This window comes from Hyperolius riggenbachi, chromosome 3 (assembly GCF_040937935.1).
Source record: "Hyperolius riggenbachi isolate aHypRig1 chromosome 3, aHypRig1.pri, whole genome shotgun sequence".
Taxonomy (NCBI): Eukaryota; Metazoa; Chordata; class Amphibia; order Anura; family Hyperoliidae; genus Hyperolius; species Hyperolius riggenbachi.
Window position 1 is genome coordinate 269654108 of NC_090648.1, and position 19232 is coordinate 269673339.

A 19232-nucleotide genomic window follows, 5' to 3' on the forward strand; every position below is an offset into this window, starting at 1 on the left:
GAGGACACACGGGGAGACTGGACACAGGAGGACACACGGGGAGACTGGACACAGGAGGACACACGGGGAGACTGGACACAGGAGGACACACGGGGAGACTGGACACAGGAGGACACACGGGGAGACTGGACACAGGAGGACACACGGGGAGACTGGACACAGGAGGACACACGGGGAGACTGGACACAGGAGGACACACGGGGAGACTGGACACAGGAGGACACACGGGGAGACTGGACACAGGAGGACACACGGGGAGACTGGACACAGGAGGACACACGGGGAGACTGGACACAGGAGGACATACGGGGAGACTGGACACAGGAGGACACACGGGGAGACTGGACACAGGAGGACACACGGGGAGACTGGACACAGGAGGACACACGGGGAGACTGGACACAGGAGGACACACGGGGAGACTGGACACAGGAGGACACATGGGGAGACTGGACACAGGAGGACACATGGGGAGACTGGACACAGGAGGACACATGGGGAGACTGGACACAGGAGGACACATGGGGAGACTGGACACAGGAGGACACATGGGGAGACTGGACACAGGAGGACACATGGGGAGACTGGACACAGGAGGACACATGGGGAGACTGGACACAGGAGGACACATGGGGAGACTGGACACAGGAGGACACATGGGGAGACTGGACACAGGAGGACACAGGAGGACACATGGGGAGACTGGACACAGGAGGACACATGGGGAGACTGGACACAGGAGGACACATGGGGAGACTGGACACAGGAGGACACATGGGGAGACTGACACAGGAGGACACATGGGGAGAAGGGGCAGTCCGGACACGTGGGGGAAACAGGAAACAGAGGGAGGTAGACAGGGTACACGTAGGGGAGACAGGCTGACAGGTACTCATGGGGAGAAGGGGCACACTGGACACATAGAAAAACACATGGGGCATACAGCAGGACAGATGGGGCACACAGGAAGAGACATGAGGTACACAGGAACACACAACATGTACAAGACGCTCCTGGAACATGGACGCACCAGGTTTAGTATTTTTTTCCTGGTTTTTGCCCTCTAAATTTGGGTGCGTCTTATATATTCCGGAGCGTCTTATACGGTGGAAAATACGGTATGTACGTGTACCTCACAGGCACAAAGTTCAGGAATGATTGAAAACAATTCCAAAAATAGGCTATTGGATATCAGCTTGGCACTATGGAAAGCATTATTGTCCTATATCTGTAACTGGATATAAACTAAGATCAGCCATAGCCACACGATCAATAAGGCCCATTTAATCAGTTGGTATGCGTTAGCACGCGTTTTTTTCCAGAGCAGTGCCTTGGGAAGAAGATTTCAGTTAAAACGGATTAAAGAGGAACTCCAGCCTAAACAAACATACTGTCATTAAGTTACATTAGTTATGTTAATTAAAATACATAGGTAATATAATCTCTTACCCACACTGTTTTAAAAGAACAGGCAAATGTTTGATTTCATGATGGCAGCCATCTTTTTGGTTGAAAGGAGGTGACAGGGAGCATGAGACACAGTTCCAACTGTTCTGTGTTCTGAGTACCTCTCCCAGTTGCTAGGCAACGTGAATAATATGTTGGCGCTTTATAAATACAATAAATAAATAGGAAATCCCATCATGCTCTGCACAGCATCAGGGAAAAAAAGCCCGGGCTTTTTTCTTTGATGGGTGGAGCTTTGAAAATCAGTTTTCTTTCAGTTATTACTGAGATCAACTGATTAAGTGTAAAAGGGCCCTCAGTGTTATACAAGCAGGATACACAAGGGCACTGTTGAGGATGTGGAGATTTAACTCACATTCTAACCTAATCTTAAAAATATTTTAAGAGTTTGTGTACCACGTTTTAATAGCATAACTACAGTTAAAAAAAAAAAAAAAAAAAAAAGCAGAGACATATGGAGGCTGACAGATTTATTTTTAAACAATGAAAATTCATGGCTGTCCTGGTAGATCCTACCCCGAACAAGCATGCACGTCAATCTCTGACTCAAGTCTAACTGAATTAGCTGCATGCTTGTTTCAGGTGCGTGATTAAGACACTACTAACCAGTAGGGATGGTCTGCTCTGCGTAATACATTGGCACTTTATAAATACAATAAATAAATAATTAATAATAATAATAATAATAATAATAATAAGTAAATAATTTTCAGTTGATGCAGTATTATGCAAATTTTGTATGCAAATATATGCAGCTTGAACATGAGCCAATCAAATCCTGCTGAGGTAAAATTTGATTGGTCCAGTTTTAAGCTGCATACACGTGCAAGCAAAATTTGCATAATCTTGCTTCAACTTTAAATTAGAAACCAGAAGCCAACAGTGCAACACCTTACAGAATGGGGGTTCAGTGTTGTACTTGGAGTAGGTACACACAGACTTTTAAACAGGGGTAGAAACTAAAAAAAATACAACCCTAAGGTGTCATTTGTAATATCTATGGGGAGGAGGCGCCCATTGCAATAAAAAATACATAAAAAGAAGATTAAAATAGAGGGGAACAGGTCCACCTCTCTAGATGAATAAGCCAGTTTTCTTAAGGTTTTTTTTATTGCACAAAAGGGAGACAATATGGGCCATATGCAATTAACTTTTTCACCTGAGTTATCTCCTAGGAAATAATTTTCATCTTCTCTTTAAATAAACATTTCAGCATTTTACAATTGAAAAAGTACCTAAATGTTGGCAAAAAGGTACTATTAAATTTATTTCGAGTATTTTCTTGCCTGCTGGTCGCTTAAAAGGCATTTTATGACAAGTTGTGAAAACCCCACCTAGGAAAAAACTCAGGTGAAAAAAGGAATTGCATGTGGGCCCATGTGTTTCAACACGCAAAACAGTCTCCCTTTTGTACAATAATAAACCCCCCCCCCCCCCCCCCCCCAAAAAAAAAAAAAAAAAAAAAAAAAAAACCTTTTACCAGCAGCAATTTTACGACTGGCAACCTATTCATCACCATTTTAATCTTTTAATGAATTTTATTGCTCTGGGTGCCTCCTCCCCATAAACATGGTGATCAATGATCGTGAAAATAACATAGAAATGTATAACTGCCTGCTCTTTTAGATCAATAATGTCATTAACTACTTTAGGACCGCCTCACGCCAACGGGCGTGACCGCAGCGGCAGCCCCAGGACCGCCTAACACCAATTAGTGTCAAGTCCTGGGGCTGCACTTTGCAGGAGATCCCGCGCAGGCTGCGCGCACATCTCCTGCTCGGGGGGCGGAGCTCCACCCCGCCTTCAGTCTCCGAGGGGTAATCACGCCGTCTATTTACATGTACAGCGCTGCGATCGGCAGCAGCGCTGTACTGGGGACAGCCGGCTGATTGGCTGGCGGGGGGAGGGAGGGAGCAGGGGAAAATAAAAAATAAAAAAAGCTAAATTTATTAAAAAATAAAATATTTATAAAAAAATAAAAACAACTGTGGAGCGATCAGACCCCACCAACAGAAAGCTCTGTTGGTGGGGAAAGGGGGCGGGGGAAAAATCACTTGTGTGCTGAGTTGTGCGGCCCTGCAGCTTGGCCTTAAAGCTGCAGTGGCCAATTTAGCAATAATTAGCCTGGTCTTTAGGGGGGAGTTTAACACTGCAGTCCTCAAGTGGTTAAACAGTGATACTGGTCTACGGAGCAGCACAAAAAAGTAGCAGGGACAGTAGTTATAATAAGCACTCAAGCACTATGAAGTTTTTCACTTCCCCAATAGACGCAGAGATGGCATCCACCTGCCTCCAAGCCTGGTCTTTGTGTAGAGTGGGGAAGTAGATAGCAGAGGGTGTTGCCCTCCTGCAGGGTGGGGGCATTGCCAATCTTTCATTAAGCCTGGCCTGCAGGCAAGCAACATGTCTTCAGCCTGTAAGGTCTAGTCCTGATCCTTCCCAGGCGATAGTCCTCGTATGTGTGTTCTAGGCTTTACTCCCTTCTGTCTGCTGTGACATACCAAGAGGAAGCATAGCAATAGGAGAAGGTTGTGCGATGTGGATGTATAAGAGAACTTATCCATCAGAGGAATCACAGATTAAATATAGTGTGCAAAAAAAGCAATACAGGTAACTACTTTTTAAGCCTCATACACAAGCACGACTAAGGGCTGGTTCACACGGACGCTTGGCAGCGTTTACCCGACGAGTCCCAAACGCTTGGCGGTAAACACTCCCATTCCAATGGGAGAGTTTAGCATCGCGCGTTTACCGGTGAATACCGTTGATTGCGCAAACGTGACTTACCGATCCCGATTAAACGCGTCGCTTCGGTCGGCCCTAGAAGCAGCTTGCGGCGTCCAGGGCCGGCTAGCCGCCGCGGCTTCATGTCCCCCTGCGGGGACGAGAAACGCTGATCACTGTACTACCACCCCCGAACGCGACGTCACAGGACCCCCGCATAACAACCCCCCCCCCCCGCATAACAACAGAACGAGTTGACAGATACACAGCTGACAGGCCAGCCCAGCAATGTCGCCCATGGGGATAGGGTCCTGATCGACAAACGGGCCTCATGGGGCAAAGGTGTGCATGCACCTTTATAGAAGGCGATGATCATCTATGCATCAGTATTGTCTGAATCACACACTCTGAAAACACGCATGCAGCAAATTCAGTAAGCCTTCAGTCAAATATATGATTTGCATGCTTGATTAGGATCTATGGCTTACAAGTATTAGAGGCAGCAAGACAGCTAGTAAACTTGTACTGTTTTAAAGGAAAAAAAAATATGGCAGACTCCATGCCTTTCACTTCAGAGTTTTTAAATCAAGAGACAAAAGATAAAAAAAAAAAAAAAAAAATCTCCAAAATGGGTACACAGATGTCAGTAAAACAAATTGTTTTCCATTTTAATCAAAACTAAAATGTCATTTTCCTTGAGTTAGGTATTTAAGTTAAGATTGAGGAGAGTGATAAAAGAGAAAAGAAATGCTAATATGTTTGTCATTAATTGAGCTCTGTTGATCCTCAGGGATATTGATTTTGTGGGACCTCCAAGACCCTTTATTCACATCTGACATGGGACATTTTAGTTAGATTTTTCTAGGCATCTGGTTGATTTAACTGAATATTTGTAAAGGAATTATACCTCTGACCTGCTATCAATCAGGCTAATCAATACGGGTTCAGGGGAAGTTCAGAGATTACAGAAAAAGAAATCAGACATACACATCTCTGGACCTTAAACATGTGTAAAAAGTTGGCTAATACGATGGAAACATTCAGTACCTGTCATTCCAAGCAAAAGAAATGTATACTGTTAAAATAAAAAGGAGTCGTTCACCAATGAAAAAAACACTGTCGACAAGCTACTTCTGATGATCAGTATCACACCATACATGTACTGTAGTTTTCAGTGTCCGACAACTTGAAATGCAGCACAGCTAAACTGACACCAGCAGTAGATGCTGGCTTTACCCGAGAGAGTGGTGGAGTAAGGTTAGGGATAAAGATGGCACAGTTGTCAGTGACTGCATTTACACAGGCATTCCTGCTCAGAGCCAAATCAGCATAGAATCTGGCAAACACCACATGAAGTGTCTCCAACTTTTTGGAAGGTCTCAATGGCAAGCATGATAATGTCTCAGAAGTGGAAAATATGCAAAACAAAGTGGAGTCAAACACACATCAAGAGTGTACTTTACCCCACCACCACTCTGTACCCCAACCCTAATGCTGGGAATACACGGCTTGATTCTAAGCTGATAAGATGGCTAGATAGATAATTTCCGACATGTTCGATCATTTTGCAGCTCGATTTCTCATTGAAGTGAATTGAAAAGAGATCAGAAAAACAAGCGGAAGAGAATCGAGCAGGCAAAACGATCCGGCGCAGAACCGATCGCCAGAATCGACCTGTGTATTCCCAGCATCCCTCAACAACCTTGGAAAAAAATCTCTACTGCAGAATAAATTCCATGTTCCATCACAAGTGGAGCAATTTCAGCTTAAAGACTGCTTTTTAGACAGCTATAGCGAGTTGCAAATTGCAATGGGAAGGCAAGTTTTAATAACACTGCATTACAAACCGATTTTTGCAGCAATGACACAGGTTTATAGCATTTTTGTGAAAGTTCCAATAAAGATCTGTAAAAATGAATACAGTAAAAAGGCATCGATTCTGGCTTTTTATCACTAGCCTGTAAATCCGCTTCATAAATTAGACTTTTGCTTTGCTCATCTCCCATCATCCAAGTTTAGACAATGATTAATAATTAGCTGTCTAATCAAATAATCTGTACAAGCTAGATTATTACTGTTCACACTGAAGTATCCGCCTCCCTCTTCTGCAAGACATTGCCAAGATGCACTGCGTACTTGTTTACCAGAGTCATTCTTGACTGCAACAGATGTTTTGTGACATGTAACAGAATTTGCTGCTACCAGCAAACTGAGTAACCAAGCAGCTCAGGGTGACCCAAACCACTAAAGACTTATTTAGCACACCACTTAGGTCCCGTGTGACAGGGATACTCCTTTTGGCTAGATTTACCCTCATTAACCATTTAAGGACCAGCAGTCTCTGGGTACTTAAAGACCAGAGACCACTCGTCCAATCCCGACGAATCGCCGCACATACCCGCCACCATCGCCGCTCGCCGAGACCCCCAGGACATAGACTGTGCCGTCTCTATGACGGCAGAGTCATGTGAGCCGGTTAGGAGCCGCTTTCATTGGCTCCTGACCCTGTTTTTCAATGTAAGCCAATGGGAACGGCTTACATTGAAAGACAGGGCCAGGAGCCAATGAAATCGGCTCCTGACCCGCTCACATAACTCTGCCGTCATAGAGACAGGCAGAGCCTGTGAGATGCGGCGAGAATCGTCGGGTTTGAGCGGCGCGATCGGTGTGGAGCAGCGGAAACAGCGGATGCGCGCTGCAGACAGCGATCGAGATCTACGCCCTGCCAGCCAGGAGCCCACCAATACAGGGCGTAGATCTCAAACACTGCGGTCCTTAAATGGTTAAACATTATGTGAGATTGTCTGTAGATTAGATATTAGATTCAATATAAACCTCAAATATAAAGAAAATCTATAAAAAAAAAAAAAAAAAAAAAAAAGCAGGGCTGTTGAGTCGGTACAAAAATCCTCCGATTCCAAAGTTTAGGATTCCATCGTCTCCGACTCCTCTAATTTGCATATAATCTTGTTGATTGAAAGTATGTAACATAAAAGGCATTTCATCACTACCAAAACTTAAGAATTTTAAAGCATCTGCTTTTAGGAACAAAAAGCTCCTGGCCAGGAATCTGACACTCTACCCTGCTGGTATCCTGGCCTGTCATTGCCAACATCAATCCCCCGGTACGTCATTTATCTATTAAGATTCAATGGAGCCTAATATCAGTTGGATTACAGCGTGTAGCCCTGCCACCTTGCAGAAAAAGGCCTCTGCCTTTTCTCTATCTGATAAAGAAAAGGCCAGGGCCATTTTCTACAAGGGGAGAGCTTTATGCACTGGAACTCAGCCGACATAGGGTTCCAGTGAATCTTATTAGACAATGTATTGGGACACTAACTTTTAAGCAATAGGGCCCATTCACACCTGAGCGGGAATCGCGCAATTCCCGCTCATGGCAAACCGCTAGCGGTTTTGTAAAAACCGCTACACATTGTAGCAAGTGGCAGTGTTCTCACTGCCGCGTTTGCGGTTAGCGATAACCGCAAACGCGCTGCATGCAGCAGTTTGCCGCGATTTGCGATCCGCAATTAGCGATTGTGATTAGCGTGCAAAGCACGCTAATCGCGATTGCTCCAAAACCGCCACAGTGTCCAGTGATTTTTCCACGTTGATCGTGGAGAAATCACTACGCCGGCGATAATCACCAGCGTTTTGCGATTCAAGGTGTGAACGGGCCCTTAGCATAACTCCGTGTTTATGTACACCAGAGATGCATATTAACTAAACTTAGGATACTGCTGTAGAGTAGCTGTTAAAGGAAACCTGAAGAAGTGAGAGGTATATGGAGGCTTTTTTCTTTTAAAAAACACCAGTTACCTGGCAGCCTTGCTGATCCTCTGCCTCTAATACTTTTAGCCATAGACCCTGAACAAGCATGCAGCAGATCATATAATATAATAATATTTTTGCTCTTTGCTCTTTGGAAGCTTAAAAATGTAACATAGATAAGGTAAAAACAGAGGGATGGAAGGCTATGGAAGTAGCCGCACAGCATCGGAAAAGATGAGTGAATCAGGCAGGGGGTGCTGCCTCAGACCGCCAATCATAGCCCTCCCACCTCTCTTCTTAATAGGCCACACTGGCCTCAATGGCGGGAACAGAGCGCTGCCATTGCGGCAAACCATTGCACTCCCTCAGTAGCAGGGAGTACAGCGATTAGCCCAATGACTACCCCCTGGTCCCACTGTCAAGACCATCGGGGCCTATTAGGAAGCAAGAAGGGAGGAGGAAGGGGCTGTGATTGGCGGTCTGGGGCAGCACCCCCCCCCCCCCCCCCGCCTGATTCACTGATCTTTCATGATGCTGTGCACTACTTCCGTAGCCCGATGCCCGAAAACGTAGCCTGTATGTAACATGCCCGGCGCAACATGTAATAATCCAAAGGGAGGGACAATTTCTCACTGGCAATTGGCTCCAATCGTGAGTCTGAATGAATAAAGAACTAATTAGCATAAGTCTTGCAGCCAACTAACCGCAGTAAGGTACTGCATTTTTCTCACATCATTCCGCCGCCGCTGCAGAGTGAATGTCATTACATTCAAACAGCTTGTCACTGTATTTATCAGTGCGCCAGCCTTTTAGTTGGCTGCAAAGCTTATGCTAATTAGTTATTCATTCATTCGAACCCACGATTGGAGCCAGTCTCATTGGAGAAATGTCTCTCCCTTTGGAATATTACATCGTGCGCTGGGGCTACACCCTACCATTTCCTGCTTTTCACTTAGGTTCCCTGGACCAACACCTGCCCCTGCCTATTGTGCTGCTCTCCATCACTTTACTATTCATTCTGTATGTTACAAGCAAAGGACACTGGAGGCGATGGAGGGGACGGGGATAGCGACATTGGAGGGGACAGGCACACCAGGCAGACAACACTGGAGGATAGAGGATGCAGGGAAACAGGCAGACAGAAGACACAGGGGGACAGAGGACAAAGGAGGAAGGGGACACAGGAGGTACAAGGAAGCCAGAAGGGGGACACTAATTGGGGGGGGGGGTCGTCATAAGAGGCCCCTGCACCATGAACACACCAGGTTTAGTATATTTTTTCCCCTGGATTTTATCCTCTTAGGCTACTTACACACTAAGACGTTGCGTTTTAGGGGACGTTATGGTCACATAACGTGCCCCTAGCGCAACGCATGGTGGTGTTGAAGTTGGACGTCAGATTGAGCTGCGTTATGCGGCTCTCAAAGCAGCCGCTCCAGGTTAGTGATAGGAAGTCCGGATCTTTTTAAGGATTCGGATCATTTGAATCGGATCATTGAAAAGATCCGGATCTTTGAACCGAATCATTTGAATCATTTTACTAGGGAAGCAGACTGGGTGAAATGACTAGCAGGACAGGACTTCCCCTGCACTGTACATTCTGTATGTTCCTGTTTCATCCAAACAGACATCCACTGTGAACCGAATCTTTCATTGTGATGATCCAGATGATTCGACTCACAAAAAAGATCCGGATCAAATGAACGATTCGTTCATGATCCGGTCAACACTACAGTCCTACCACGAGTCTTTGCAGTGCAGTGAATATTAATTAGCCATGTGGCTGGCCGTGGAGGAGGAGGGGAGGCCTCCTCCTCCAACATTATGAGCATGTGCAAGCAGTCTAACGCTGCTTAGCCAAGTAGAACGTACAGCATGCAGCACTTTGTTTAATCGTGCTGCGTTACTATGTAACGCAATGTGTGCACTGTGAACAGCACAATTGATTTTACAGTGCTGTGAGTTAGGCTGCGTTACTGGCTGCTGTAACGTGGGACTTTAACGTCCCACTGTGAAACCAACCTAAACCTATGCGCGTCTTATGGTCTGAAGCGTCTTATGGTCCAAAAAATACGGTAAGTGATTTCATGAGCAAAGGGAGTGCATAAACTTGCATACAAAATTTGCATAAACCTGCAACAATGCAGAATTAGTTGCATTTCATTGACCATCCCTTTTAGTGATACAATTACACATCAGACTTTATTCTTACAGCAAAGATGCTATTATATATAAAATCAGGGCTGTGGAGTTCGAGTCGAAGCAATTTTGGGTACCCGGAGTTGGAGATTTCATAAACTGAGGAGTCAGATGAATTTTGTACAAAATCCACAGCCCTGGTAAGTATTAGACTAAGGAGTTGGGAGTCGAGGAGTCTGAGCAATTTTGGGTACCCGGAGACGGTGGTTTCATAAACTGAAGAGTCGGAAGATTTTTGTACCGACTCCAAAGCTGTAACGTTCTGAGCGGGTGCTGTTGACCGTCACCAGTGGTTGGCGTGGGCTTTCCCAAGGCGTGGTGTCTATGTGGCTACGGGTCTTCACCAGAGTACCCAGCAAGGGATGATGGGCCGCTACCCCTAGTGGGCAACGGACTACTTTGCTGCCTGGTAGCCACAGGTCACGACCCTCAGGATTGCCCCACCGGAGACGAGAAAGAATAGCTGATGCTGCATTGTGGAGATAGTAGATAGACGTACAGAATCAGTAGGCAGAAGAATAGTCAGACAATCCGGGTTCAGGGCAGGCAGAGTTCAATCTTAAACGGTAAATCAGGCATAGGTTGAGGCAGGCGGAGTACAATCAGGAACGAGATAACAGGCAATAGGTCAGGGCAGGCAGCAGTCAGGCGGAAACGGGAACAGGCTAAGGTTGGCAACGAGAAGGCAATCAAAGGTATAGCTGACAGAGCACAAGGTACACTGCTGGCAAGCTGTACGAACAGACAGCACTAACATGCAGGGCAGACAGGCTTATATAGGGCCTTTGGCGCCAATTGATGACGCTGCGCATGCGCACAAACATCTGCATTAACCCCCTGCGCATGTGTACTCGTCAGCAATAATCCACTGCGCATGTGTACTTTTTCCAATCACCTGTCGCGCATAGACGTCTCACTCTAAAGCCACAGCCACACTACATACTGCCAGGAAAATAAACATCCACATACAAAGGTTTGCAAGTATAACAAAATACCGTTACAGGTTTTCCAAACAACCTTATAATTTTGTTTGCACAAGTATAAAGTAAAAACTGTTGTTGTATTTGACAAACTATTTTTGTGTCTGCTTGGAGGAGGTGAGTCCGCCACTGCCTCCACTGTGAAAGTAGCCTTTTTTGAATTGGTATGAGGAGGTTTTATTATTAAAGGCACTGCAAAAACAAAACAAAACAAAAAAAACACTAATCCCAATAGCTACATAAGACCATGACTTCACACTGAGATCTCTAAGAAGTTGGAGAACAATCTGATCAAACATTACTTGGCAATGCCAGTAGGTGCATAAAATCTCATTCATCTCATACTGAGACATGTAAGGGGAAAAAAAAATTCTATTAAATATAAAGTTCTACAAAAACTGCTATGTAGCTGCTTAAAGGGTGTGAGAATTTAAGCATATCCAACATACAGTTACACAAGTTCATCATTTATGTGTACTATTGCTAAGCCTGATAAGTCAGGGTCCTCTTCATCCTCCCTGCCATGTATTTTCTAATCTATACTCCTTAGGGCTAATACACATGGCCAGCTGCTGGCAGCAACACATTTTGCCATAGCCAAACACTTTTCTTCTAACGCGCAGAAAAGTGTTTGGCATGATTTGCCACTGATTCATCTTCGCATTTGAACCCCAGGGAGATTATACTTTAACCGCGAACACCGCCAAGAAACATTCATGAAGTCTAGATCAGGGAATCCTTAGTGGTAAATGCCAGGGATGTGACCATCTGAACAATTCCTTAACATTTACTTTAGGGGGCCCAGCAGGAAACCTCATAGGGAAATTAGGAGGTGGACGGCACCCTGTGAAACTGCTAGGTTTTCAATACCTTGTAGTAAGCTACTTTCACACTATTTAGCCAATCACAACATTCTGTGCTTTAAGAAGGTGCAGTTGATTGCAGAAATGTTCGCTATGAGGTTTCCTGCTGGGTCCCCTAAATTAGACTAGTAGCACAGCGCTGTCAACTAAGTTAATCAAATGATAACCAATGCTAAAACATAGGAAACAGCAAATCTGCCAACAGTCACTCATGGTGCCACATGGTATATTAAACAGCTAATCATGCTACAGGAAAATGCAGATCACACATCAACTGAGCTAACTAAATGCACTTATTGCTTGTATGATGTTCTGCATATAGCAGGTCAGTGCAGAATCAGGAAGAGAGTATCCCTATGGCAAGTGTCAGGGCCACTGCTCGGTTATTCCCTATTTATGACGGAAACAGTAAATTCGGGCGCCTGAGGCTAGTGGACAAATCGGGCGCCGCCATTCACTTCTATAATAAATATCGTTTAATGGGCGCCCGGTAGGAAAAAAGGGCGCCGGAGAAAACTAACGTTTTAAAAGCGGCGCCCGGAGACTTAATGTTTTATTACTGTTTCTCATGATTACACATTATTTAATGATTTATACATGTTTAAATATTATTTTTAAACGAAAACCAGTACAATATTTTTCCCAAACATTATTTTTAAACGAAAAACATTACTTTTTTTTTTTTTTTATACATTATTTTTAAACGAAAACAATTACAGGGGGGTCTTAGGTTTAGGCACCAACAGGGGGGTCTTAGGTTTAGGCACCAACAGGGGGTCTTAGGTTTAGGCACCAACAGGGGGGTCTTAGGTTTAGGCACTAACAGGGGGGTCTTAGGTTTAGGCACCAACAGGGGGGTCTTAGGTTTAGGCACCAACAGGGGGGTCTTAGGTTTAGGCACCAACAGGGGGGTCTTAGGTTTAGGCACCAACAGGGGGGTCTTAGGTTTAGGCACTAACAGGGGGGTCTAGGGGTTAGGGGTAGGTACAGGGAGGGTTACTTAGGCACCAACAGGGGGGGTCTTAGGTTTAGGCATCAACAGGGGGGTCTAGGGGTTAGGGGTAGGTACAGGGAGGGTTACTTAGTAATTTTTTTTTTTAAACGTTATTATGCGTTTCATTATTTAAACGAAAGATTAACGTTTTTTACAATTGCCGATTTAATACACATTATTTAATGATTTATAACGTTTAAAACCATTACTTTTAAACGAAATACATTTTTAAACGTAATCCATGTTTATCGTTAAAAACCCGGCGCCCTTTTTTCCCATCGCCCCTTTTTAACGTACGCATTTATGACAGTGTAGAAGATATATACACACACAGGTAAGCAGCAGCGTGGGCCCTTGCACTGGCCTCTGCCATAGGAAGCACGATCCTGCCTCTCTCCATAACACACTGGCCTTGCATACAGTGCGAAGATGCGCATGTTATGTCTCTCACCAGCTCTGCTGCGGCCCCCTCCCCGCCGGGATGAGACTTCTCTCCAGGATAGCAGCGCCCGCCCGGGGTCCAGGGTCACCTCACAGCTGTGACTTCTCACGGACAACACCGAGCACAGCAAGGTGATGGAGTGCGGCTGGTCCGGCTCCATTGTGTCACGTCATACCCGGTTGGCCAGCACTCGGCCCCCCAAAACCATCTGTCACATGGAGCCTCTGTCTGCTCAACTAGCGGTCCAGCACTTCCATTGTCTGCCGGAGGAGATACCGAGGCTCCGCCCCCCGCGTCATCACGCATGGAAAAGAGCAGTAGAGAAGAGGGAAACAGCTCTGACTCTAGCAGCTGACGAAGGGGGCGGGGCAGGCAAACGTGTGGGCACAACTGGGGAGAGGGGGCGGCTTGTTCCAGCAGGTTGCTAGTTGTTGTGCTGTGGTCACTTCTTGTTGTCGAGACTGGTAAAGGGTATCTTCGGTCACAGGAATTGTCAGCACATATTGCTTCCCGTCTGGCCAGGCCGACATCCAATAGCATGTAATCAGTAGAGACCTTTCAATAGAGCCAGAAGTTAATTTTGATGTTTGCATAAGCTTCCTCCCTCCTTATGCGTCATTCACATTCATCTTCTAGCCTGCTTTTTGGCTGAAGTCGCTTTCCTATTGTCCTGTGAGAGAGCCAGCAGCATCCCCCAGGAGGTGACAGCAGAGCAGCGCCTTGCGTTAACATCCCATTCATAACAACAAATAACATTTGTAGAGCGCTTTTCTCCCATAGGACTCAAAGCGCATAAGCATGGCTCCGACCATCGTGGTACAGAGGAAGAATTTTATAAGTCCGGAAATGCCAGGCTAAACAGGTGGCTTTTCAGTCTGGATTTGAATAGCTCCAGGGATGGTGCTGTCTTTACTGGGTGTGGCAGGGAGTTCCAAAGAGTAGGGGCAGCATGACAGAAGGCTCTATCTCCAGATTTTTTGAGGTGCACTCTGGGAGTGACCAAGTTCATAGAACTTGCTGATCTGAGGTTGTGAGAGGTGTGGTGCAGCTTCAGCAAGTCCTTCATGTATCCAGGGCCCAGATTGTGCAGGGATTTGAATGTCAGCAGTTCAATCTTGAAGAGTATTCTCCATTCTACTGGTAGCCAGTGCAGTGAGCGAAGGATCGGTGTAATGTGACAGTGGCGAGGCTGGTTTGTTAGCAATCTGGCAGCAGCATTCTGCACTAATTGCAGGCGACGCAGGTCCTTTTTGGGGAGGCCAGCATAAAGGGCATTGCAGTAATCCAGCCGTGATGTGATGAAGGTGTGAACTAGGGTTGGAAGATCCTCTGGGGGAATCAGATGTTTAATCTTTGCAATGTTCTTCAGATGAAAGTAGGAAGATTTAACTACAGATGAAATTTGGTTTCTGAAACTTAAATCCCCATCGATTAGTACGCCAAGGCTGCGCACAAGGTTGGAGCTGTTTATGTCTGAATTCCCAATCCTGATTGGTGTTGCTTTAGGATAGAGCTGTTTTGATGGCGAGCACTGGCTTTGGACAAAGAGGACCTCAGTTTTGTCAGCATTAAGTTTCAACCAGTTATCATTCATCCATGCCTGTAGCTCAGCTAAGCAAGAGTTTATTTTTGGAGTAGGGTCTGTTCCACCAGGTTTGAAGGACAGGTATAGCTGTGTGTCATCGGCGTAGCAGTGGTACGTCAGGCCATGTCGTTGGATAAGTGTACCGAGTGGCAATATGTAGATTGCAAACAGCAGAGGGGATAGGATTGATCCTTGTGGCACTCCGAATTGTAGAGGTGCAGGTTTGGACATTATAGGTCCTAGGGATACTCTCTGTGTTCTGTCAGTCAGGAATGATCTGAACCACTGGAGGACTGATCCACTGATGCCACAGTACTCCTGCAGTCTGTTAAGCAGGATTTCATGGTCAACTGTATCATTCATAAGACAGGCTCCATCCATTTACACACCCGCCGAGGCTGAGCCCTCCCTCCCCATCTGGCAGCACGCAGGGTGATCTCTGGCGAGGCTCCTGCTTCAAAGAGCACCGACCTCTCTCCACTCAACTTCCACAGAGCTGCTGCTTCTCCTCACACCCGCCCGCCTTTTTTATAGAGGGCACAATTATCTGCGTGATTCACCGGAATGTCAGGTGTGTAACACAAATCTCCCCCCCCCCCCCTTCTTTCTCCCACCCCACTTTCAGGAAGCAGCAGCGTTATAGAATAGCATGAGGTAAAAGCAGGGTAGATTTATTTCTACAGAATACACCAGTAGCTCTGATGGGGACCCAGAACCATTAGGGAAGTATGCGGGGCTAATACAGACTGAAAAGCCATTTTACTAGAAAGTAACGCTGACTATTCTGTTTGAAGAGGAACTCCAGTGAAAATAATGTAATAAAAAAAAAGTGCTTAATTTTTACAATAATTATCCTACCTATAAAACCTAACTGTCCCTGCGTACGCCTGTCCTTAGGTCTGTGCTTTTTGCTACTGCGCATGTGGACAGCCATTGGGACAGGAGGACAGGGCCAGTTAGCCGTGCGGGCGGACATGTGCGCACGGTCGCGTCGGGCTGGTGTGCATGCATGCGCACTAACGTGACGGCGGAGAGAGACAGACCTAGAGCCCGTTTTTAAACAGGGTTAGGTCTACTAGTGTATAAATGATTTAGTCAATGTTTATTTCCTCTCCTTGATTTACATTCTGACATTTATCACATGGTGACATTTTTACTGCTGGCAGGTGATGTCATTGGAAGGAGAAGCTGCTTTTTTTGGGCAGTTGTAAACAGCTGTTATTTCCCACAATGCAACAAGACTTCCACAGTGTGATGTTAGAACCATGGTCCTGACATCACACAGTGGGAAGGGTTTCATCACAATATCAGCCATACAGAGCCCCCTGATGATTTGTAAAAAGGAAAATATTTCTCATAGGAAAGGGAGTATCAGCTACTGATTGGGATGAAGTTCAATTATTGGTTACAGTTCTCTTTAAAGGGAACTTGAACTGATATAAATAATGCATTTCTGAACTAACCTGGGGCTTCCCCCAAGCCCCCCCCCATAGTCCATGAGTATCCTCTGGGTCCCCTCCGTTTTCGCTGGCGGCTCCGTCACCTACGCAACCCAGCCAGGAGTTGTGCTCAACTGCACATGCATGGCCCGTCCGCGTGTCCACCTCAGTCATGCATGACTCCCAGCCGGGTCGTGCAGGTAACAGCAGAGGACGCCAAGGGACCTCATGGACTACGGGGGCTGGAGGACGCCTCAGGTACGTACAGAAATGCATTTTTTTGTGTCAGCTCAGGTTTCCTTTAACCTTCCTGGCGGTAAGCCCGAGCTGAGCTCGGACTATGCCGCCGGAAGGCACCGCTCAGGCCCCGCTGGGCCGATTTGCATAATTTTTTTTTTGCTGCACGCAGCTAGCACTTTGCTAGCTGCGTGCAGTGCCCGATCGCCGCCGCTACCCGCCGATCCGCCGCTATCCGTCGCGCCGCAGCCGCCCCCCCCCCCCCCAGACCCCGTGCGCTGCCTGGCCAATCAGTGCCAGGCAGCTCTATGGGGTGGATAGGAATCCCCTTTGACGTCACGACATCGATGACGTCGGTGACGTCATCCCGCCCCGTCGCCATGGCAACGGGGGAAGCCCTCCAGGGGATCCCGTTCTTTGAACGGGATCTCCTGATCGCCGATCGCCGGAGGCGATCGGAGGGGCTGGGGGGATGCCGCTGAGCAGCGGCTATCATGTAGCGAGACTTTGTCTCGCTACATGAAAAAAAAATTTTTTAAAAAAAAAAGATTTGCTGCCCCCTGGCGATTTTTTAGCAAACCGCCAGGAGGGTTAAAGGACAACCAGGGCAGCCATCAGGGGGGACAACTGACACTGCAATGAGGGGCCCAGGGCTTCTGGGTGCCCTGCTCCCCCCCCCACCCCAAAGTGCTGGAAGGGCCGCATGTGCTGGGTGCGGGCCTGTGGCTCATAACCAGCACACCACGTTCCAGCACTGAGAGAAGAGTGACATCAGCACTTGAACGTGGGGAGCAGATGAGTGAGCCTGCTACAGCGGACTTTCTATAGTGGGGCACCACCTATACCTCACTACCTATACTGGGGCACCACCTATATCTGGCTAGGGCAGGGGAACGAGCTGAGACAGAAGGGGACAAGAGGTAACACAGGGGGATAAAAGAGGCACAGGAAGAAAAGAGGGGGACAAAAGAGAATGAATAAAGAATAAGAACTGACCTACAAGTCCCTATCTCATTTGTTAACTGGGGAGTGGAACTAACTGTATTTTGCTAGTATTTGGCTCCACCCACAACATGCCATGGTCATGCCCACTTTTTTCCACATCACGCACTTTGCGCATGGACACAGGGATGGGGTGGCTAGTGGGCGGGCACAGCAACCAGTGGGTGTGCCCAGTGAGGGGGGCCCAGGTCTGATGATGTGTGAGGGGCCCCAAAATTTCTGATGGCATCCCTGAGGACAACTGTAAGGAGAAGTATATGGAGGTTGCCACATTTACTTCCTTTTAAAGGAGTTCTGTTAAGGGGTTTCTAAGGAGGAAAACAGACACTTACCTTGGGCGTCTATCAGCCCCCTGCAGCGGTAATGTCCCACGGCGGCGTCCTCCCATCTGCCGTTCTCCGCCGCCGGCCCCGGTCTAGCGCGGCATGGGATCCGACTGCGGCTGCGCTACAGTGGCCGCGCACCCGCTCGCTTCCGCCTGCGTCATCGGAAGCTTACTGCGCAAGTGCAGTACAAGGCTCCGTTGTACTGTGCCTGCGCAGTAAGCCTCAGATGACGCGAGCGGAGGCGCGGCAACACGCTTTATTCGTCTGTGTGACAGACGAATAATAGCCCGGTGCCGGCTGCGGGGAACTGCGGATGGGAGCAGGACGGCGTGGGACATTACCGCTGCAGGGGGCTGATAGAAGCCCCAGGTAAGTGGCAGTTTTTCTCCTCAGGAACCCCCTCAGAACCCCTTTAAAGGAAATCTGTAAGGGAAAAAAAACATCTGGGGGATACTGACTTCGGAAGGGGGAAGCCTCTGGATCCTAATGAGGCTTCCCCTGTCCTCCTCCATCCCGGCGATTCAGCACTGGAAGCCCCGAACGTCGGGGAGCTAAATATTTATCTGCTGTCATCCAGCGCAATAGCGGCTCACGGACCCAATCAGGCTCAGCTATTTCCGCTGGAGCCCATTGGATTAAATATTGCCACACGCTTCTGCACAGCAGGGGCGCCTATACCAATAGGCAGTACAGGCAGCTGCTTGGGGCAGAAGTTCGCCAGAAGGCGCCGTTCACTGCTACTGTAACTTTTTTTCCCCACTGTATATTGATTTTACAGCGACAGAATGCAGGCTCAATTAGCACGAGTGAGGGGGTAGGAAGGTGACATCACAGGAAGTGCCGAGGCCAGGTAGAGAAGTGATTAAAAGTCCGGAGAATGAGAGTGTCTGGTTGATAGACTGTGGGGAGAAGCAGCTAGAAGAGCGTAGCTGGCACTGGCAGGGGCGTTGACATGCAGGAAGATTTACACACAGACCAGTAAGTGATACAACTTGTCATGCTGGGGATTCATCACCACTGGATCTTCACTGCACCCAGTCCTGTTGATGCAGAGCAAACTTCAAAGAAAAACTTCTTTATGGCAAAGTGTGAAAATTAACAAAGAAAAGGAATGCTCAGACTCTGCTTTGGGATCCTATGTAGTGCAGTGCACATTATGTGACAGATAAGGCTGGTATAAGCAAACAATGCCCTCTATGCTAA

The 19232-nt window shown here is 47.0% G+C and overlaps 1 protein-coding gene across 3 annotated transcripts in view; it reads right to left on the minus strand.

Annotated features, from left to right (window-relative positions):
* Positions 1-13731, minus strand: part of LOC137563628 (ceramide kinase-like) — a 122672-nt gene extending 108941 nt beyond the window's left edge. For 2 of the 3 annotated variants that reach the window (XM_068276321.1, XM_068276320.1), the window contains exon 1: positions 13450-13731. In XM_068276321.1, coding sequence (XP_068132422.1) covers positions 13450-13600 — 151 coding nt within the window. In that variant the 5' untranslated portion in view covers positions 13601-13731. Of the gene's footprint in view, positions 1-13328; positions 13349-13449 lie in introns of those variants that run through there. The other variant, XM_068276322.1, reaches the window with a different exon arrangement.
* Positions 13732-19232: the final 5501 nt, after the last annotated feature.